We start from the raw sequence: 24782 nt of genomic DNA on the forward strand, positions 1-24782 counted from the left end.
ACGGAGGGCAACACAGTAAGACTGTCTCAAGGAAACAAACAATAACAATTATAATAAATAAAGGCCACATAAATGGAAATAGTACATTTCTACAAACAAATGACAACTATTTTCATTATAGATGTAACCGATGTTCATTGAAGAAAAATTAGAAAATATATAGAAGTTTAAAAATTAAAAGAAAGTCAACTACAATCATACTTCTAAGAAAAAACCATGGTCAATATTTTGTATATTTCTCCCTCTAGATTAAGTTTTCTGAGTGTATGTGAGCATGAATATATGTATAACATACATACACATCCTTTTAATTATATCATACCACATCCATTTTCTAAAACTTGGTTTTCTTATTAATATAGTGACTATCTTTTAAAAAATACATAGACTTATTTCAACATTTTCATTGGGTATAAGATATTCTATTATAAAATAAAGAAGTATGTGAAATACTAAATAATTATTTTGAAACTGTTCACTTGTATAAAACTAATAACATCCTATTAGAAATAATGAGACTAAATACTATAGAATTAAGTCTATTATTTTATTCCTTCAAAAAGCCTTTCATAAGAAAGACTCCAATTATTTTCTTGAGAGATAATATGCACCTAATGACTTCATTTTAAAAACTATTACTCAGATTTTTTTAGATTAAAGCTCATTTTAAAAATCATTAATACAAATTGATTCTTCATTTAGGAACTGTTCCTTAGTTTAACTATGCAATTAAATTTATTAAGTATCTCATATTTTCTAGTCCGAAACACTGAAAACTCTTCTTTTTGTTCCACCTCAATAAACATTATCTAATATCTTTTAAGCCACTAGAGGCTGCTGGCAGGTATTTTTGAATAACTGGCCGAAAAGGACAACACTACAACCCCTAGCTTCAGCCTAACAACCAGCCTCCTGTGGCCCAATAAAATCTCATATCCCTACATCTGTATATGGGATAGAAAATTCACAGTAAAAATTCAAATAAGAAAAGTAAAATTAAGAGAAGCATAATTTGAATTCAGAAAACAAAAACTAATCAACTTTAAGTTAAAATACTAGCTATCTGCCGTAATAAGGTTTCTAAAGTAAATATACTAGCAGTGAAATTTATCTTAAATCATCTAATATACTAAAAATAAGACATTTTTAAATTTATGAACAAAATATATTATCTAACAAGGGAAGCATGTATTAGTATAATAAATAAGTTTTTTTAAAAAATGTCAACAGCCTACAACTCAGTAGTGCCTTTCTATTGTAATTTCTAACTCTAATAAAACTATTTCAATTAAGTCAAATGATTACAAGTGAACAGCTATATATCCATAGATTATCTTAAGAAAACTATATGCAATAATGGACTTGCCACCCTCAACAATAAACTCAGTCTTCCTCTACAAGTATCTAAGAACAACTTAAATTAAAAAAATTGGCCTACAAAAGCATTATCATCACATATGGCAAGAGCAAAAGACTAGTTCATAGGCAATTTATTAATAATCTCTACAGGTGATTGTTGCTGCCCCTTTCTGTGTCTTTCTCTTCTCCTACCCTATGTTGATCCATTATTGATGTTGTCACAATTCCTATTCCTTTCCTACACTACCAAAGCCTCTGACGTTGCCATCAGCAATGAGACCTACAGTGCTAACGAGCATCAGCTTCACTGGTATGCAACCTGTGCATAGGGCTGCACGTGGAACAGTCCTAAACTTGCTTAGTGCTTTGCTGTCATTGTTTTTAAATTCTTAATTATTGTATTTAAGAAAGGGGTTGGCAATTTCACTTTGCTCTGGGCTCCACGAATTAGACAGTTCTGATATCATCTCAGGTCCTTGAGTTTACTACAGACAACGAAAAACTTATAAGAAATCTCTTTTGAAAATGAAAATCCCTCTGGAATTGTACTATATAAAGAATTAGTGTAATCAGCTTACATTTTTCAATGAATAAGTAATGACCTGTAGGTAAAGAAAGGAAATTTGACTGAATAAGCAAATAAATTACCCTGGATTGTGAAACAACTAAATTGTTGTTGTTTCAATAACACCAAATATTTTAATTGCATTTAGTCTTAAATGGCCAACTTCTATAACGCAAATCCCAGGTAGACACACACATAATGTTTATTTGAATACCTTTAAAATCAATGAAAAATCATTTCATTATACTGACACCCTACTCTGACTTTACCTGTTTTTCTATGTTTCGAAGAAGTAAAGTAGGGCTGCTTGGTGACATTTCAAAATCTTGTTCTGGTAAAGGATCTTGACACTCTCGGGGAACCTGAGGATTCCCTGTAGTGTTTAACGAAGCTGCTTGGTCTGCAAATTGTATTTGTTTTTTCAAAATGTCTTTTGGAAGGTGGCATTCTTCTAGGATCACTATCCCCTAGACAAACAGCAATGAGAGAGTTGAAATCAAAATAAATTGATTACTAAATCAACACTGATAGTACAAGGCACTTGAAACTCTGCTTCTTATTAGCTCTTGAGAATCAGAAAACAAACTTGAAAGTCCAGTTTAACTCTGTAAAGACTTGGGCTGATTGAAAACATGGACTGGTAATATATATGCAAGTTTTTTTCTTCTAATTGGTTTTAATTATTTAATTATTTTATTAGCATTAAAAGCATGACAAATTTAAACTAAAGGCTTTTTACACTAAGAATATGGAGATTTTTACACTGAAACCCAGAATATTTCTTAATAGGTTACCAGCATTTCTATTTGAGTTTTATAATTGAGAACCCCCCATTTTATAAATTAACATACCAAATTAAAAAATATCCAGACATTAACTCTATACTAACTCCTTTCAGAGAACCCTAAGGAACTCTGCCCCTGTTGCTGCCAGCCAGCAGTCATGGACAGGACTGTAGCACTGAGCAGAAGTATTACCGAAGCCAATCAAAGTCCCTGATGTGCACAGGGTAGTTGTGTTAATAATAAAGACACAAGCTTTCAACTTCCATGGGATATTTTCTGAAACGTAAGGAACTGTGGAATGAGTAGGGAACTAGTTGCCTCTGTAGTCCCTACTTCCTACTCACACACATACTTATTCTTCAACTTATTTGCTGAGCTTTCTCCTATATTCCTCAGCTCATTCCAACCATTCTGAACCTCAGGTTCCTCAGAAGCAATGGAGACAGGAGAGAAAGGGAGCAAAGGAGTACAAAGACATCATCTTAATGGTTTCATGGTCAGTTCTCATCATAAAATTTCCATTCTTACCCCTTTACCAGCCGTCTCCCCAAAAAGAAAGAATATAGTTTCTTTTATACACACACACACACACATATATTTAAAATTCTAATAAATTTCTACAGGCTAATTAGAAAAGTATTAAACTCCTAATGTCACTAAAATGTTATATTCTTGTAATGAAAAAGACTAAAATATTTATATCAGAGTATATTAGTTCAAGAATAAAACAAATTAAATGACTGCTATGAGCTAGCCTATATTATAGTATATGTAAATCCTATTTATTAGATAGAACTTGCCTATACATGGTAATATGTTATACATACATGAGTTTTAGTTTATATAGTATAATTTTGAGAATATGTCATTTTAGAATGGACATATTCAGTTATGGTGTTAAACATATATTTTTGGTAAAAAATAGCAAATGCACTATTATATTTTAGATTTATTTATTTTTTTGAGTGACAGGACAGTTTATTTGGCAGGGACAAAGACTGATAAGCATGATAGGCAAAAGAGGGCAAACAGAAGAAGGGGAACAGAACCTCTGGTAGTGAACGTGGGGAGATCCAAGTGGAAAGCCCTCCTGTTTTTTAAATTTAAATTTACATTTAGAATATTGCTAGTATGCTGACTTTTCCAAAGACAATGAGATCTAACTGTTGATCCCAATGACTATTTTCTTAGAATGCACAAATATTGTCAGGAAGTCTGAAGAAACATATTTAAAAGAAGTTCTTATTTGATTGGTATTTTAAAAATCAAATTAGATATGACAGATACAGTATCATCGATCTCTAAGGTTCTTGTAAGTATCGACATTTCTGAAAGTTTCCCACTAGGTTTTTCACAATACCTTCATACAAAAGAAACACAAGTTTTCACCATAATAACTTAATTGCCATTATCTTTGATTTAATTACAGTTTATATCATGGGCCAGTACACTGCAGATTAGCTTGATTTTATAAACCATACTTATAAAATTGCTTCTATGTAAAATTCTAGTCTAAATTTCAAAGCTCAATTTCTAAACCTTTTGAGTATTATGTAGGTAGGCAACCTGCTATATTACCTCAATAAAGAATGATATTTTAAAAATTCAATCAGTCTACTTCATAATCTATTTTTTCCCTTAAACTATCACGTTGGACAAAACTCTTAAGAGTGTGAGAACAGTGGACCATGATGATCCTCCATAGTCATGAACGGAAATGAAAGGGATAAAGATTAAATCCTTTATGGATACACAGAGAATTAGTTTCTGTTCTTAAAAAGTTAGTAAAAGAATAGTCGAATGATAGCTAAAACAATGTGGATAACAAGAAACTTTTCTGGCAAAAATGAGTTACAATAACTGTGACAAGTAAAAACTCTAGCATAAGATGAAAGCAGATGAACTGCTCCAGAGAAGACAACTGTTCCTGTAACAACACTGGAAAGGCCTCTCGCTCTAACCCGCAGGGTCTTCCTAGAGAAACATGATGTGAAAAAATAAACAACTGCCTCAGCAACATCTTTATTATTCACATAAAGTAACTAAAGATACTTTTAAGCAAACGTTTAAATAACAAATTTAAAACATATAAAAGGTACAATTTAAAATGTAGATGATCCTATTAAAGGTAACAAAATAAATCTAAGAAGGAGATATGGTCAGTGTCCTCTCAAGAAAAACCATCAGTTTTTTTTCTGAGAGTGAGAAGAATTTATTGCATTAGTGGAACGAAAGTTGGAAAATGGGGAAATGCGGGAATTTGTAATTTGTTGACAAAGCTGTTGTAAGAACCAAAGGATGTTGTTAATAACTGCTTTCTTCTCCTCTCTAAAAACTGAACCAAAATTTAGACCAGATGAAGTGTGGCAAGTGGTAATTTAAAGACTAAAATTTGTAGATCATTGCATGTTTCCTGACCTGAAGCACTAACTAGCACTTACTTAAATACGATATTTACAAAATCCAATCTCTCAATCTCTTTCCCTTCCTTTTGGCTCTAACTTAACTAAAGAGACTTTTTTTTTTCCTTTCAAAAAACATGGAACAGAAAGTTCTATCTCACTAATGGTAGTATTAGCTATTCTTCTCAAATTTTTTCTTATAACTTAAGAATCTATAAGAGCAAACAAAGTGATGTCCATATTCGGTATAAGAGCTCAACTAAACTGCATATAAATAATTAGACCTCTTGATTAATTCCTAAGAAATGTAAGGAGAAACTACTAAAATAAGGAAAAGAAATATTATATTCTGATAGCATAGTTGTATGGCATTTTCCATAAACTAAACATAATGTTATTTGTTAAGAGAACAAAGAGCCAGCTACACAACTAGTCTGAATCAATTTGTAAGAACGCATGAATTATTACTGAGTTTAGATGCCTGTCTTTCCTTAAAACAGTTTATTCTAATAGCCACTATACGAACATGAAATCAAACTTTTTAAAAAGTTTAATCAAATATATAGTATTGCTTATAATGTATAGAATATGAAATATCCTCTCTCAGGTCAAAAGATTATGAATCAGACTGCCTAGATTGAAATATAAAACTCAGTGATCAATTTAACTGGGAACCCACTTTCTTGGAAATTTCCCAGTTGTTTGATACTTGATTCATTCTTAAAACTCTACTTGCTATTTTAAAAAGTGTGTGAGAGAAAAATGAGAAAAAAAAGTAATTACAGTAATTTAATATTAAACTTTAATCAAGAAACTATTCTTGAACATGGTTCCCACAATCTAACAGACAAAACTCATAAGCCTAGGTTTCCTTCCTATAGACACCACCACTAATTCCTGCAAGGCGTTAAATAATATTCATCACTTCCTAGCTTTTTCTCCTGTTCTTCCACTACTCATATTTTCTGCTCCATTGTTCTTAAGCATCCCAACCTACACAACTTTGTGCTCCCTAGAATACCATGCTACTGTGTCTATCCTGAAACTGATTATGTTGTTTCGTGCCTTCAAATTCTTAGGGAATACCTTTCTAGTTCCATTGGTTCATCAAGAAAGTTACTATTTATCATCTAAAGTCATATGAGATGCTACCTCTTTCCCTTGATGTTTTCTCTGATCCTCTTACCCTTAAGTATTCTCTCTATGTCACTTTCACATCTTATTAAGAATACGTATTACTGGATTTATTGCATTATATTTCAGCCATTACATGTTTAATCTCCCTTGCCATCATAGACAGAGCCTAACATTTACCAATCTTTGTTGACATCCAAGCCCTAGATGGGGGTAGGCTAACTACATACTTCAAGGACTCTGATCCCTTTCTTTCTCAGCTGTTTCTTTTCAAGACCAATTACTGTTAACCTTATGATATTATGCTAACTACTTTATTATCATCTAGAATAAAGTTTCCCGCAAAAAGGAAGTTACAAAGAGATATTTAGCAATATTTATATTAAATAAAGCTTCAAGGAATTGCATGAGATCTCTTTATATTATTGCTTCTATAGAAAAATATACTTTGAGTTTCAAGCAGCTCACAATTTCCAGTAGATAAGAAATTTTTAATAAGGGCAATATGAAGATAACATTTTCCTGTGTTGGAATTAAAACAGCATTTATGTTTGTAATCGTTTGCTTAACTTTTATCCCCAGTAGACTGAAAGCCCTGAAATGTACAAACTTTGTAAGTTTTATTTCATTATTGTATACCCTAAGCCTACAAGGCACCTGACTATGTGTGAAGAGAAAGAAGAGAAAAGGTGAAGGAAACAGGAAGGGAAGAGGAAAACAAGGAAGGAAAGAGTGAGGAATGAATTTTATTTAAAAATTTCTGCAATATAGTAACAACTTTAGCAGCCATTTTTACTGAAATAACCTCAGACCCACATCCTCAGAGAAATTAGTTTATTAGCTAAAAACAAACCTATCAGAAATTATCAGTCCTAAAAAATAGAATCTACATAGGGAAAAGAGACAAAGTTTTGGCCCTGAATAAAAATGGGCTAAATAATCAGTGAAAAAAAAGCTACCCCATTCTGCAATAAAAGAAGATAAAAGTTCATCTTCACCTCGTCTCTGCATGAAAACTAGTCTATGCTAAAAAATCTAAATCCCACCCCTTCACCTTGATGAGTTCTGAGATCCGAAGACCCCAAAATGTGTTTGAATGGTAATATCTTTAGGGATTCTAACTTAATGCAAAATGATATAGAGAAATACGCTTAGGCCCTGTGCAATTCGCACAAAGGATAGGACCTTTAAAGATAAAACTTATAATAAAAAAGGAACATGAGGACATAATGCACATACACGAGAGCCAGAAATCACAACAAAGAAAAATATTGGGACCCAAAAACCTCAGATAGTAGAGGTTAAAACAATTAAATGACAGTACACTTACGATTATTTTTCAAAAAGTATCATGAATTTATAAAAAGGAATAAATATTAAAGTCTCCAAGTATTTAATATCTAGATAAAAATGAAAAATACTGTCAAAAAAATTAAAAACTCAATGTAGAGGTTAAAAAGCAGATTAGCCATAGGTATAAAGAGAATTAATAAACTGGAAGATAAATCTGAGGAAATCATCAAAATCATAGCACAGAAAGATTAAACAATGCATTGATCTTAAGAGGAATATAAAGAGAAGATTCAAACATCTCAATATGTCTCCAGAAGGAAAAGATTTTTTTAAAAAAGGCAAAATTGGCTCAGCACCTGTAGCTCAGTGGCTAGGGCACCAGCTACATATACACCAGAACTGGTAGGTTCAAATCCAGCCTGGGCCTGCCGAACAACAATGACAACTACCAAAAAATAGCCGGGCATTGTGGTGAGCACCTGTAATCCCAACTACTTGGGAGGCTAAGGCAAGAGAATTGCTTAAGCCCAAGAGTTTGAGGTTGCTGTGAGCTGTGGCGCCATGGCACTCTACCGAGAGCGACATAGTGAGATTCTGTCTCAAAATAAGAAAAAAATAAATAAATAAAAAGGTAAAATTATTCAAAAGGATAATGACTGGGCATGGTGGCTCACACCTGTAATCCTGGCAATTTAAGAGTTTTAGGCAGGAGAATGACTTATGGCTATAAATTGAGACCAGACTGAACATATAGGTAAGACCTCACCTCTACAAAAAAAATAAAAAAGTTAGCTAGGCATGGTGGTGCGTGCCTATAGGCTGCTGCTAAAGGAGGCTGAAGACAGGAGGATCACTTGAGCCAGAAGTCTGAGCTTATTCCAGTGAGTTCTGATGATGCCACTGTGCTCCAGCAAAACAGCAAAACTCTGTTTTATTTTTATTTAAAAATATTTTTTAGGGCGGTGCCTGTGGCTCAAAGGAGTAGGGCACCAGCCCCATATGCCGGAGGTGGCGGGTTCAAACCCAGCCCCAACCAAAATTGCAAAAAGAAAAAAGATTTTTTTTTTTAAATAAAGGATAATGACTGAGAAGTTTCCATACATGCTAAGAGATTTATGAAACAGTAATACAAATTAAATCTATACATAAACAACTCATAGGGAAATTGCAGTACACCAAAAAACCAAAGGGAAAAAAATCTTAAAAGCAGTCAGAAGAAAGTATTTCCTACATAGCAAATAGGATTAGAAGAACAGTAAACTTCTAAATTAGAATTAGAATGACAGGCAGTGCCCATAGCTCAGTGGGCAGGGTGCTGGCCAGCCATATACACGGAGGCTGGCAGGTTTGAAACCAGCCTGGGACCTGCTAAAAACAAGGACAACTACAGCAAAAATATAGCCAGGCATTGTGGTGAGCACCTATAGTCCCAGCTGCTTGGGAGGCTGAGGCAAGAGAATCACTTAAGCCCAAGAGTTTGAGGTTGCTGTGAGCTGTGAGCTGCAATGCCATACACTCTACCCAGGGCAACATAGTGAGACTCTGTCCCCCCCCCAAAAAAAGAAAACAAGTAGAATTGGGGTGGCGCCTGTGGCTCAAGGAGCAGGGCGCTGGTCCCATATGCCAGAGGTGGCGGGTTCAAACCTAGCCCCGGCCAAAAAAGCCAAAAAAACAAACAAACAAAAGAGTAGAATTAAAATAACAGTAAAATGTAATTAGAAGAAAACAATATACTTCAAAGTGTTGAGAGAAAATAATTGTGAACCTAAAATTCTATACCTATCTAAACTTTTATTCAAGAATGTATGTGAAATGAACACATTTTCAGATACACAAAGACTACAAAAATCTACCACCAATCACAGATTCTCACTGAAAAGAAAAATTCAATAAAGAGTACACTTAAGGAAAACATATTTAATGTAAGAAAAAAAAGATAATTTCAACAGTATAAAAAGATATAAGTGAATCCATATGAGCACTAAATATATAACCTAATATAATGCTTATGAAAGCACATGAAAATAGTCCAGGAATGGTGATTCACACCTGTAATCCCAGTGCCTTGAGCAGCTTAGGTGAAACAAGCACTTGAGGCCAGGAATTCCAGACCAACGTAGGCAACATGGTAAGACCCTGGCTCTATTTAAAAAAGTTAAAAAATTAGCTAATTATTGTGGCATGCACCTGTAAGTTTAGCTACTTGGAAGGCTGAGGGTACAATATAAGAAAGTGAGCAGAGTGTTTTAAGATCTTTACATTGTTCAAGAAAACAACTCTAATTTTTAGATGTTAAATCAAATGTGCATGTTAAAATTTAAGGGTAACTATAAAAAATAGAAATAGGACATCTAACTTACAAATTAGTAGTAGGGTAAAGGAAGTTTTCTAAGAGACTCACTTTATAAAGATTTAAAAACATCACTTTATTAGTCAGAAGAGAGTAGGCCAGTGGCTATCAAAATATGGTCCCTAAACCTCAGTAGCATTATTACCTAGCAACATAGTAATGCAAATTCTCCAAACTTAACTCAGACTGAATTAGAAACTCTGGAAGTGGGGACAGAAATTTGTGTTTTAACAAGCCAATTAGCTTATTCTAATATACTCTAAAATTTGAAAACCAATGGGTTAGGCTATGCTATGGTAATAAACACACACTAAAATATTAGTAGTTTATCACATATAGGTTTACTTCTCACTCACACAATGTCCACTGTAAGTCCAGAGCTCTCCAAATAGACTCCTGTCCAAGTGATGCCTCAGTGATGCAGGTTGCTTGCTTCTTGAAGCTATGCCATCTGGAACATGTAGTTACCAGATCACCACAGCAGTGGAAAAGAGGGCATGAAGAATCACAAATTGGCTTTTAAATGGAATGTTAACACTTTTGCTTATAGCTTAGGCGAGAACTAATCCTGCCTTACAGTAAAAGGACTGGGAATATGGGGAAAACATGAGTATATTGATTGGGAAATAAATGTCTCTTTAATACAGTATGCATGTCTAGTCAGTAAATATTATTTTGTCCCTTCTTTAGAATATACTCAACCAATCATCCCAAGGGAAATTGGAATGAAAGTCCCATCTAGTCACCACATTCAATTCAAAGTTCAGGAACTCTAGGTGATGTATAGTAGTCTTCCTGTCAGGTCTGAATATGACATGGAGATCCATAATCTAAAAATGTATCTGTCCCTCCTCCACTAAATATTCAATGTTAGAAGAGACAAGATAAGCACATTGACCACTCCCACTAGGAAAGATGAAGAGTGAAGAATATAAGTCAGTTACTGGTTTATATTAATGCTAAAATTCTCCTGGACAAATATTTTGACAGGTCATTACCCTAGGATTGCAGTTTCATTAGGTCCTGATTCTTGCTTCCTATTAAAGTGTACTTTCAGTTCACTGTTCTCTATGGCTACTAAATCAGCCCTTAAAAGTTTTTTCCTTTTACATTACCTTCCTTGGCAATATCAGTAAATGTGTATGTCTTTGGGAACTGCAGCACTCTTCATAGGCTTCCTGTTCAAACAAGATTGGGGTCCTAAGGATTGGTTTAAGCCTTAAACAGTCAAATGTTCTTTTTTAGAACAAGTTCATGGTTATTTTGGCAGTAAAACTCACTCAAAACCACAGAAGGCTTCCTACCTATCTACTTTCAAACAGTTCCACGTGGCAACAATCGTAGCCACACTTCTTTGATACATGCTCAAAGGATCTTTCTTTTTCCTCTTAATCCCTCTACCTACATACACTACTCCTTTTTCCTCTCTCCTTCTCTGCTTCTTTGGGGATCCCATAAAGCTGCTGAGTTCTGACAGAAAATCTATATATTTTTAATTTTTCCCCACTGCCTTCACCTTAATTTTATCTAGCTCAAAGGTCTTGGGGAGGATGTATCTTTAGTCTGATACTTAGTTTGGAATCACTTTATTATTCAAAGGTTTTCTTGATCCTAACTCTGATGATATGAAATCTAGAAGGAGTCAGTTTTGTCAACTTTGTATAGTCCTGAATTTCTAGAAATCTATTTCCTTTCATTTCTAGGTTTGAAAAAGACCTAATTAGAAATATTATCATTGCAGCTCAATTTACAATCACCAAGATGGGGAAATTACCTAAGTGCCTATCAACCCATGAATGGATTAATAAACTATGTTATATGTATACCTTGGAATACTATTCATCCATAAAAAGATGGAGATTTTTACCTCTTTTGTATTAACCCAGATAGAGCTGAAATATATTCCTCTTTGTAAAGTATCATAAGAATGGAAAAGCAGGTATCAATGTACTCAATACTAATATGAAGCCACTAGATGAACTAATACTCACCTACACAAGAGAAAAACTGAATTCAATTCAAGTCGAGGGGAGGAGAGAAAAAGAGAAGGGAAGGAGCAAGAGGAATTGATGTGCTCCCACCTAATGGGCACAATGTAAGGATATATGGCACACCTCCCGAGTGCAGGGCACAACTATAACAGGGCTCTATCTAACAAATGTAAACATTGTAATGTAATTATTTGAACCCTTATATTAATCTAAAATTCTAAAAAAAAAAAAAAAAAAGAAATACAGGTGTCCATAATGTTCGAGTGCAATTTAAAATAGATTCACATTGTAAACTGCACACAAAATTTATGGACACCTTCTATTATCAATAAAAATTATGATTATAGGGCGGCACCTGTGGCTCAGTCGGTAAGGCGCGGGCCCCATATACCGAGGGTGGCGGATTCAAACCCGGCCCCGGCTGAACTGCAACCAAAAAATAGTTGGGTGTTGTGGCGGGCGCCTGTAGTTCCAGCTACTCGGGAGGCTGAGGCAAGAGAATCGCTTAAGCCCAGGAGTTGGAGGTTGCTGTGAGCTGTGTGATGCCATGGCACTCTACCGAGGGCCATAAAGTAAGATTCTGTCTCTACAAAAAAAAAAAAAAAAAAAAAAAAATTATGATTATAAATAAAAGCTAATATATGGACAAAGTCTAAACAGTACAAGGTAAAAGATAGAATTAACAATGTAAAAGATAGTAAGGAATTTGTGTGGTACTAAAAGATAAAGAGATACAAAAAATTGGGGCCTCTAATTTATTAAGATTTTAGGGAAAAAATAAGAAAAATTTATAGAGATGCAATATTTGAATAATAAAAGCAGAGAACTGTCTAGAATTGGAAGATGTAAAATCCTAAATTAAATATGTACTATAAAAAAATAAAAACATACAAAAACTTACATGCGAGTATATACAGCAGCATTATTCATAAATGCCAAAAATGTAAACAACCTAAATTTCCATCAACTAGCGAATAGACAAAAAAATTATAGTATATCCATATAATGACATAAACTCCAGAATAAAAAGGGAAAAGCTACTTATCCACACAATAATATAGATGAACCTTAAAAGCATTATGCTATGTAAGAGAAACCAGATAAAAAGATTACATGTTTTATGATTTGAGTTATATAAAATTCTAGGAAAGGCAAAACTATAGCAATAGAAAATAGATCAGTGGTTACAAAATATTCATTACAAAATTTTACAAAGAGGTGGCCAAGATATATAGAATATAATGTAAATATTTTGTAAAATTTTGTAAATAAATTTTCGTTTAGCTACAATTTCTCATTTTCCTTATGTATGGAGACTTTAGGGGCAACTTTTGGGATACCCTACATAGTAACTGAAATCAAACAGAAGAAAGATCAATGAACTTGAATATAGGACAATGGAAATATTCAATTCTGAGGAACGGAAAGAAAAAAATGTGAAGAAAAGTGAACAGAAACTAAGAGACACACAGAACACCATCAAGTGGCCCAATGTACATACCTGGGAATTCCAGAACAAAGAGAGAAAGAAAGAGAGAGAGAATATTTGAAGAAATAATGGATAAAAACATCTCAAATGTGATAAAAGACATGAATACAAACATATAAGGAGCATAACAAACTCCAACTAAGATGAATCCAAAGAGAATCCACAGCGAACACACAAATTATCAAATGACAAAAACAAGGAGAGAATCTTGAAAGCAGCAATAGAGAAGCACATACAAAAGATCTTCAATAATATTATCAGCAACTTCTTATGAGACACTTTGGAGGCCACAAGGCAGTGAGCTACTAAAAACAAAAAAACAAACAAAAAAAACCTTGTCAACCAAAATCCTACATTTGGCTCTGGAACTCCTGGCCTCAGGTGATCCTCCCGTCACAACCTTCCAAGCAGCTGTAACTTCTAAGAGCTACTATGCCTGGCTAATTTTAAAAAATATTGTAAACTTTGCCTAACAAATGCGATCAGTGTAACCTGGTTTCTTGTACCCTCAATGAATCCCCAATAAAAAAAAAAAAAAAAAAAGACACGCCTGTAGTCCCAGCGCTGTGGGAGGCCGAGGCGGATGGATTGCCTGAGCTCAGAGGTTCAAGACCTGTATGTAACAGCATGTGAGCCAGAGTAAGACCCCATCTCTACTAACATCAAGAACACCACCAGAGGAAGACAAAAAAGAGTACTTCAAACGAAGAAGAATGAACAAGGAAGTTGAAATTAAAAAAAAATAAAATTAAAATTTAAAAAAAATAATAAAAATAAAAAAAAAGGAGAAAGGAAAAAAATATTTGTAGAGATAGGGTCTCACTATGTTCATTATGTTGCTCAGGCTGGTCTCAAACAACTGATTTCAAGTTATCCTCCTACCTTAAGCCTCCCACACATCTGGGATTACAGGAAAAAGTAACCACACTTGGCAAAGACTAATATATTTAAAATAGTTATTAATTTATCTTTTTGGATCCATAAAGTGATGGATGTAATTTTGTGACACCAACAACCAAAAGAGGTGGGGGAAAGCTATAAAGAACTAGTCTTTTGTATATTATGGAAGTTAAAAACTACAATAATCAGTACCAGGGTGGTACTGGCATAAGGCAAGCATATAGAACAATGGAATAGAACACAGAACCCAGGAATAAACCCTCACATATATGGTCAAATGATTTTTGACAAAGGTGCCAAGATCATTTTATTTGGTGGGGAAAAAACAGTCTCTTCAACTAGTCATCCTGGGAAAACTGAATATCCAAATGCAAGCAAATGAAATTGTACTCTTACCTAATGCTACATGCATACAAAAATTACTTCAAAATGGAGCAGAGATCTCAATGTAAAACCTAAAAGTATAAAACTCTCAGACGAAAATAAAGGGGAAAAGCTTCATGGCATTAGATTTGGCAATGATATCTTGGATATGACACCATAGGCATAGCTAATGAAAGAAAAATATTCGACTTCATAAAAATTTTTTAAATTTGTGCAACAAAGAGCAGCATCAATAGAGTAAAAAGGCAACCCATTAAATGTCAGAAAATACTGGCAAACTGTATATCTACTAAGGGATATACAGAGAATATCTGGAATATATAGAGAATTCCTAAACTCAATAAGAAAAAAGCAAACAACCCAACTGAAAACTGGGGAAAAAACCTGATCAGATATTCCCCCAAAGGAGATACACAAATGGCCAATAAGCATATAAAAAGATGTCCAGTATCACTAATTATTAAGAAAATCAAACTAAGCTACAATAAGTTACATCACATCCATTAAGATGGTTACCATTAAAAAAAACAAAACAGTAAATAAATGTCAGTGAGAATTTGGAGAAATTGAAAATTTCTCTCATTGTTGGTAGGAATGTGAACTGGTATAACCACTGTGAAAAATAGTAAGGTGGATCCACAAAAACTTAAAAATAGAGTTCCCATGTGAACCTCCAATTCCAAATTGGGTATATACCCAAAAGAATTAAAAACAAGATCTCAAAGAGATATTTTTATATCCACATTTATAACATACTCACAATGGCTAAAACAGAAACAACCCAAGTGTCCATCAGTGGATAAATAAAATTACCAAAATATGGTATACACATATAATGAAATTATTCAGCCTAAAAAAGTAAAGAAATTCTAATATAAGCTACAATATGAATGAAACTTGAGACATTATGCTAAGTGAAATTAGCAAGTCACAAAAAGACAAATACTGTTATGATTCCACTGATATGAGATACTTAAAATAGTTAAAATTATAGACACAGACATAATTTTCAGGGGTCAGGGAGAAGGGGAGATGGACAGTTATTGTTTAATGCATACAGAACTTCAGTTTTAAAAGATGAAAAGAATTACAGGAGTTGGATGGTGATGGGTGCATAACATTACGAATATATTTAATAACACTGAATTGTACACTAAAAAATTATTAAGATGGTAAATTTTATATTTATATGTATTTTACCATAATAAAAAATTGAAAAAGAAATTTACATCATTTCTATTAAATGGAATCCAATAAGGACTTCTGAATTGGACAAAAAGTATAAAATGATCTTGATTAAATACAAAGGCATTACAAAAATAGCATCAATTTATAGCAATTAACATATCAAAAATCTTAACACAAACATTTTTATAAAACTGTCTAACAATTATTTTGGGTGATGAAATGCAAAGGAACTAAAACAGTAGCAATTTTTATCAAAAATAGAAGAACACAGACAATACCTTGGAGGCACGAATCTGCCTGTGAACCTCTGTTAGTTGTTGGATTTTGTATTCGAGCTCTGAAATCTGGGCTTGAAGCCAAGTCCATCGGCTGCCAACTCTTGCTCTGTCTACAAGCCACTTCCATTCAGTACTATAGTCACTGTGAATAAGACAAACACTGTTAGTCAAAGCACAAAGGCAATCAAGTTTTCAGAGTGCTTAATAACCTCCTTGACTCCCATCATCAAATCCAATTTCCCTTACAAGACATTAATTATACAAAGAGAGAATGGCAGGTTGACTTCTTATTGTAAACAAAGAAAGATTTAATTTCCTTACTTTTCTACCGCATATCTTGTAGTAGGATAATCTTTCTGCCACTTAGTACTTTATTAATGCTAAAGGGCTTAAATAGAGATGGGCCAGGAAAGAAAAGGAAACACAATATAAATACAAACACTATGTAAACAAACACTGATACGTGAGACTTTTATATGTGAGTAGGCATCAAGTATTAAACAAACCATTTGAACTACACTAGATGTGAATCCATGCAACAAACTGTAGTGTACTCAAATTTATGACATGTAATTTTCATTTGCTTAAATAGGCATTATTATTAACTAATAAATACTTAAAATCTTAATTTTAATAAAATTATCAAAAATTATTAAAAATATAAATGTTCAACTACATTTCAAAATAAGCATATAAATATATAAATTTTGAGATATTTGCTAAGACAAAGAGATTGTTAGAAAATTGATTTCTAGGATTCACAACCCAGAGAATTTATATAAAGCCTTTTATGTATATTTGAGAATATAGACTGAATCCGTTGAGTTCCTCTATCGTATGGCAAAGCGCTGCTCCAATCCACAGTTTGTGAGATTAAAAATTACTTTATGAAAATATTTCAACCATTCCAATTAGAAAATTATTTGAGATTATATGCAGGATGCATGTATGTGATAATTAAGAGATATGGATTACCAAAGGAAAATATAAATTGAAGGTATAACTGAAGAACAATTACTTAATTGCAAAACATATAAATGCTATAAAAAACTTATCTAAAAATGCATTTATTATCTAAACCTATAGAATATACAACGCAAAGAGTGAACCTAATGTAAATCATGGACTTTGAGTGACAACGATGTACTAAGGTAGGTTCATCGATAGTAACATATGCACCACTTTGGTATGAGATACTGGTAGTGGGTTAGGTTATACCTCCTGTGAGGACAGGATATATATAGTAACACTCGGTACTTTCCACTCAGTTTTGCTATGAACTTAAAACTTCTCTAAAAAAATGAGCTTGTTAATTTTTAAAAATGCATTTATTTACTTACATATTTATTTGAGACAAAGTCTCACTTTGTTGCCCTTGGTAGCATGCCATGGCATCATAGATCATAGTCACCTCAAACTTTTGGGCTCAAGCTAATCTCTTGCCTCAGCCTCCCAAGTAGCTGGGACTACAGGCACCCCCCACAATACCTGGCTATTTTTAGGAGATGGGGTCTAGCTCTTGCTCAGGTTGGTCTTGAACTCCTGAGCTTAGGCAATCCACCTGCCTTGGCTTCCCAGAGTGCTAGGATTATAGATGTGAGCCATGGTATTCAGCCCTTAAAATTCATTTAACCATGAAATCAGTAGATAAACAAATACACACCCACACAAGAAAAAATACAAAGTCAAGTGGGGGTAGGGGAAGGAGATGGGAGAGGAAGAGGGAGGAGGATTGGTGTGAAAATAAGTTGTAAACATGTTATAGATAAACGTATAGCTAACTTGATCAAAGGAAATTAATGTCTGTTGTATCCCAAAGTCAAAACATATCCTATGTAAACAATTTATATAATTAATGATGCAATGGTTTACATAATTTACAGTGTAACCAATCAGAACATAGCTGATAACAGCAAACCCATAAGAATTTGAGGCCCCACAAAACTGTAAGGCATACTCATTGTCCAGACTTCCCAAATATCAGGTAAAACTGGTCTGCCGGACCACTAAGAATACTGCTTCCCTGCATCTCTCTGGATTGGGTTAAACTGATCATAGACCACCACATGCTGACATAAGGTGACACCCGTGTGGACACTACCTGGAAAGTGAGAGAAGACATTCCCTAGGAAGACAGCACAGACCTTGAATGCCCACATTTGCTTACTTGCAGTCACCACTTAACTTGGTAAAGGATTTGTACAAGCTGTTTAAACTAAGTGGTTTTGAATATAATTTATCTTTGTACTAACTACTTCTTGACATAATGTCTCAACGTTGCTACTGTAGCACAAAAGCAGCTACAGACAATACATGAATGAATGAATGTGGCTATGTTCCAATAAAATTTCATTTACAAAAACAGGCAGAGGATGGATTTGGTCAGTGAGCTACAGTTTTCCAACTCCTGATATACTGCATCCTTTAATATGCTTCTTATGTTTCCCAAGGGATTACAACTTTCTTTGATGATGCACCCATTCAAATATTTTGCCCATATTTATTAATGATTGGATTACTTTGTTATTATTGATACAAGTCCCGCATCAGATTAGATGTATTAGAAATATTTTATCCCAGTCTATAGCTTGCCTTTCTCTTTGTAATGATGTCTTTTGAGAAGTAAATTATTCTAATTTTGATGAAGCCAAACTTATCAAATTTTCTTCTTATGGTTCTTCCTGAATACTAAACAGTCTTTACCTAATACAAAGTTATAAAGATTTTCTCATGTTTCCCATGAAGTTTTAGAGTTTTGGTTTTTAGATCTATAACCTAATTTAAGTTACTTTGTGTGTATAGAGTAAGGTATGGATCCAGATAAATTGTTTTTTATAGGAAATCCAATTTCTGACCATTTATTGAAAGATTCTATTATCCTTTAACAAATGGTTCTACCTATTATTCTTTAATACAAAAACACTGTAATAGATACAAGACTATCCCTAAATACTATATTTGTTCCCTATACACACACAACCTCTAGCCCTTTGGATAGCTATTTATTATTTATGTCAGTGCCTTATCGAAATACCACACTATTATAGTTCAGAGTAACTGCAGAAATTTGATAAAGTATAAATTTATCAATTTATTTTGAAGTATAAGTATAAATTTTGAAGTATAAATCCTTCACTATTGTTCTATCTCAATATTGTTTTCGCCATTCTAAATTTAAGAATAAGCTTTTGAATCTCTACCCCCCCAATATTATTATTTTTATTAGGATTGTATTAAATCTATATAGATCTCTGGTGGAAAGTTGACATCTTAACAATACTGAGTCTTCTAATCAATATATATCTCCATGTATTAGTTATGAATATAAGTTATGAATGCTAGAATATATATAATTGAGTTTTGTATTTTGACCCTATATACCACGACCCTAATAAATTCACTCACAAGTTTTAATAGGTTTTTTATCATGTCAACTACAAATAAAGCTTATTTCTTCATAATCTTAATGCCTTTCATAATTATTCTTACCTTTTTTGCATTGTTAGGAAGGAATTATATAAGTCAGGTGAATGGACTTCCTTACCTTCTTCCTGACAGTACAAAGAAAGCATTAGTCTTTTATCATTAAATAGTTAGCTATAGATTTCTTCTAAATGTCCTTTCACAGACTGAAAAATTTTCCATCTATTTGCTGTCAGTTTTCATCATGAGTGGGTTTTGTCCTTTTTTTTTTTTTGAGGTATCTATGGAAATTATCATATATTCTCTTTTTTCTCTGATTAAGTTTTGAATACTAAATCAGCCTTGCTTCCTTGTATAAATTCACTTGGTCACATGTATTTTTATATTTTACTATACTCTACTTGCTATTTCATTAAGGATTTTTTTGCATCTATCATAAAGAAGATATGTATCTGGTGTTTTCTTGAAATGTTTGCCTGGTTTTGGAATAAAGCTAATGCTGGCCTCATAAATGAGCTGAGAAGTGTTCCCTCGTCATCTGTGTTGTGAAGGAGTTTATGTAGGATTAGAATTATATATGCCTTAAGTCTCAATAAAACTAATCAGTGAAGTGCTCTGAACCTTGAGTTGCCTATGTGGAAAGGTTTTTAATTATTAATTCAATCTTTCTAATTTATTAAAGGTTTTTTAGGTATTCTATTATTCATTGTGTCTTTCAAGCAATTAGTCTACTTAAATTGCTGAATTTACTGACATGCAGGTGTTTATAAGAGTCATTCCTTAGTATCCATGAGGGATTGGTCCCATTGGTTCTCCTCCATAGGATACCAAAATCAGCAGATGCTCAAGTCTCTTTATAAAATGGTGTAGTAGTTGAATAAAAGCTACCCACAATTTTCCTGTAGACTTTCTATGATCTCTAGATTACCTATAATACTAATACAGTATTCATATATATAGTTGTTATACTGTATTTTTTTTATTTCTATCATTTCATATTATTGTGTTATTTTTCATTTTTTTTCTTCAATTTTATTTATTTATTTATTTTTTTTGAGACAGAATCTCACTCTGTCACCCTGGGTAGAGTTATGCTAGTGTCATAACTCATAGCAACCTCAAACTCCTGAGTTCCAGCAAACCTCTTGCCTCAGACTCCCGAATAGTTACAAGCACCTGTCACAATACCCAGCTGTTTTTTTCTATTTTTAGTAGAGACAAGAGTTTCACTCTTGCTCAGGCTGATCTCAAACTTCTGAGCTTAGGCGACCTACCTACTTCAGCCAGGGTGCTAGGATCACAGGCATGAACGTCTTCGAATATTTTGATTCAGTTAGTTTAATTTGTAGATACAGAAGATTAACTGTATTCCCTGATTATTCTATTAGTATCTGTAACATTTATAGTGATGCTTTTTCTTTCCTGCTATTAGTAATTTTCTTTCCAATCAATCTAGCAAGAAGTTTAGAATTTTCTACATTGCTTTTATGCTTTATAATTTCAATGATTTCCATGCTTTATTATTTTTTCCTTCTACTTTGGGTTTAATTTCCTATTTTTTATTTATTTATTTATTTTTTTTGTAGAGACAGAGTCTCACTGTACCGCCCTCCTGTAGAGTGCCGTGGCGTCACACGGCTCACAGCAACCTCTAACTCTTGGGCTTCCGCGATTCTCTTGCCTCAGCCTCCCGAGCAGCTGGGACTACAGGCGCCCGCCACAACGCCCGGCTATTTTTTTGTTGCAGTTTGGCCGGGGCTGGGTTTGAACCCGCCACCCTCGGCATATGGGGCCGGCGTCCTACTCAATGAGCCACGGGCGCCGCCTAATTTCCTATTTTTAATAAGCCCTTAAAGTGAGATACTTAGATATCTATATGTTACACCATTCTTCTTTTCTAACATAAACATTCATAGGCATAAATTTTCCTAATAACACTGCTTCAGTATTTAGTAGCTGCATCCTACAAATTTTGATGTGTCTTATCTTAATATCATTCAGTTCAAAACATTTTACATTTTTTCTTGTGATTTCTTCTTGATCCATGAGTTTGGAAATGTGTGGTTTCACTTCAAAAAATTTCACCACATATATTTACTGTTTCTTACCATTTCTTCTTTGTGTGGATCTGAGTTTTCACAAGTATGATTTTCTTTCAGCCTGAAGGTCATCTTTTAAAATTTCTTTAGCACATGTATACTGACAATTTTTCTCTGTTCTTTATTTGGAAATGCAATTTTGTTTTTGTTTTTAAAAATATTTCACTGATAGAGAATTTTAAGTTGACTTCCTCCCCCACCTCGCACCCCTGCTTTCAGCATTGTAAATATATCATTCCATTTTTTCTGGTTTATGTAACTTCTGGTGAGAAGTCAGCAGTGCTTTTTTATTATTATTTGTTAACTACTTCTTTTGAATGTATACTCTCCTGTTAAGCTGAAGCAGTTTTCATTTCCAAAACTGTATTTCCCACTTCTGAAAATTCAATAGTTCTTTATGACATATTCAATTTCTCTCATTATGTTCATGTTTTCCTTTTTGAGTCCCTGAGCTATTTACAATAGATATTTCAACATCTTTGTCAATTAAGCTCATCTCTCTGCCACTTGCATTTTTGTTTCTATTGATGATTTTTCTTCTGATGTATATGTATATAAATGAATGCCTAGTAGCTGCTTTTATATAAATATGTGAGTGCTAGAAATATTATATTGCTCAATGTATGGGTCTTTTGGTCTTCCTTTAAAGAGTGATAATTTCTGTTTTGGCATGTTATGCTATTCAACCTCAGTAATTTCAGCTTACTTGTAAGCTTTGTTAGAGTAGCCATTACACTAAGGTGGTTATTAAATTAAGTGACAGTGGTCTGTAGGTCTGTAGGCTTAATAACTATGACCAAATTAGATCTTTGGCTGTGGTATTTTCTTATATAACTAATTGGAGGACAATAGAATGGAAACGTACACTTCTGAGGGAACTCTATTATCAAAATCTAATGTAAACTTACACTGGGAGCCAAATCTGCACCAAGAAAAGCAAGGCAGAAATGCAGTGGAGCCTCTAATAATGGTTGAGGCTCCACTGCAACTAACACCCACTTCAAATATAGTCAACAAAGAATAATTCCCAAAGAGTAAAGTCAGGGACAAAGGACAAGGGATCTTCTTTCAGAAAGCAAAATTAAGGTCCTACTAAGATCTTATTCTACTGCCAAAGCAAGTCTTCTTACTGTGAAGACCAGGAAGTAACATGGTTATCTCAGTCTTCTCTTTCCCCAGTGGAAGTTTTTATTGTACTTTTCTTATCTTGACTTGATCATACATACAAGAACCAAGAGGTTGGCTGGGTGTGGTGGCTCATCTGTAATCCTATCACTCTGGGAAGCTAAGGTGGGTGGATTGCTTGAGGACTTGGAGATCAGACTGAGCAAGAATCTGATCTATTAGAAGAGAGTCTGATCTATTAAAAGAAGAGTCTATCTATTAGAAGAGAAGCTGAGGCAAGGGGATTGCTTGAGCCCAAAAGTTTGAGGTTACTGTGATCTATGATGCCATGACAATCTAAGTAAGGCACAGACTGATACTCTATCTCAAAAAATAAATAAATAAAATTAATTTAAAAGAACCAAAAGGTTAAAAGAGTTTAAAAAAAAAAAACTTACTTCTTAGTTGACAGGTCCCCACATCATGAAGAACTACATCTGGACCTGATGGAAAGCACTTTCACTTTACTCTATTCACTGAATATTACTCTGAGCTATCATCATTGAAGAGTTGGCATTTTTTATGTACAAGAAACACATGGATATTTGGGTGACCAGAAAGGCAAATTGAACAGAAGCTTATTTTTCTACTTTTTGGTTAATAATTATAACCACCTTTAGTTTTAGTTGTTTCCTTGACAGCTCAGCTAGTGATTTTATTTCCCAGACTTAATTGCAGTTATGTCTGGCTATATGTGATAAAGTCCTTCACAGGAAGATGTGAACCAAAATAATGTGTGCAACTTTTCAGTCTGGCCATTATAAGTGGCTGGGTTTACCTTTAAAAGTGACTAAGTATCGAAATGATATGAAGTATTAGTGAATCTCAACAATACAGGCAAAGGTAGCATCCTAGGGAACAGCAAAGCCAACAGGTCCCTGCTAAACCCTGTGAAGCTTATCTAATTCTTGACTAGTAAAAGAGAGAAAAATAAATTTAATATGTTTATGTTGAGATCTCAGTGTTATGACAGCTTAGCACATACTTCTCCCTCAAAAATATTTTATGCCAGTAGTATCATTTAGATCAAAAAGTTCTTATAAATTGTTCATTGTCTTTAAGAAAATTAAGCCCACATGCAAGTTAATAAATTTAATATACACACAGAGACACGCTCACAAACTCATGAAACAAAAAATAAATCAACAATTGGGAACTCTAGGAATTTTGGCATGAAGATAAAACAAATTAAAGCTGTGATTAAGGATGTCCAATGACAGTCTAAGACTATAACTTAAAGAGTTCTTAAAAGAAAGTGTAAATTAAAGAGAATACACACATCTTAATATACTATTAGGCAATTCTGCTTAGAACTCTGGCAGAATCTACTGTGTCAACTGCCCATATTGAAATTTTCAGTATTAGTTTAAAAGAATTCACACATCATATGGGCAAATTTAGTCTTATTCTCCTGTTATCTCCCCACCACCCGAAAAAGGAAGAAAGAAGAAAAAGAGAAGTTGAGGAATACTTATACACCCTATACTACCACTGCTCTTGTCTTGTATAGAAAGGATTTTGAAAGTTAATGGTCTGTTAAATAATCTTAAATGCATTTATAAAATCCTTATATGAGATCAAACATTGATAACTAGAGATATATTTTTTCAAAGGAGAGATTATAAGTGAATTTTGAAACTAATAAATATATTTTTGCTAAAGGAACAATCTAGCAATTCAACAAGCATCCTGGGTACCCTTGTGTGTTTATCTGTACATATACATGTGTCTCTTGTTCAGGAAGCCAGGCAACCATGCAGTGTTTTCAAAATAAACACTGCACAAGGGCCCAGCTGAAAGAGCAAGCAGAATTAAAATCAGAAAGAATTCTGTACTGTAAGCCCTGCAATTACAGACCTAAATTTGCTCAGAGGAAAGAAAACCTATTTCTAATGCATGCCAATAGTCTAATGATGGCTCTGGCAAGCACTGTAATGGGCCCTGAAAAGAAACAGGATAAAAGGTAATTCAAACTACC

The 24782-nt window shown here is 33.6% G+C and overlaps 1 protein-coding gene across 6 annotated transcripts in view; it reads right to left on the reverse strand.

The window, feature by feature from the left end:
• KANSL1L (KAT8 regulatory NSL complex subunit 1 like) overlaps positions 1–24782 on the reverse strand; it is a 154186-nt gene that overhangs the window by 84748 nt on the left and 44656 nt on the right. For all 6 annotated transcript variants that reach the window (XM_053597789.1, XM_053597790.1, XM_053597785.1 and 3 more), the window contains 2 exons: positions 16119–16260; positions 2194–2391 (listed from right to left, as the gene is read on the reverse strand). In XM_053597789.1, coding sequence (XP_053453764.1) covers positions 2194–2391; positions 16119–16260 — 340 coding nt within the window. The remainder of the gene's footprint in view (positions 1–2193; positions 2392–16118; positions 16261–24782) is intronic.

This window comes from Nycticebus coucang, chromosome 7, assembly GCF_027406575.1.
Source record: "Nycticebus coucang isolate mNycCou1 chromosome 7, mNycCou1.pri, whole genome shotgun sequence".
Classification (NCBI taxonomy): Eukaryota; Metazoa; Chordata; class Mammalia; order Primates; family Lorisidae; genus Nycticebus; species Nycticebus coucang.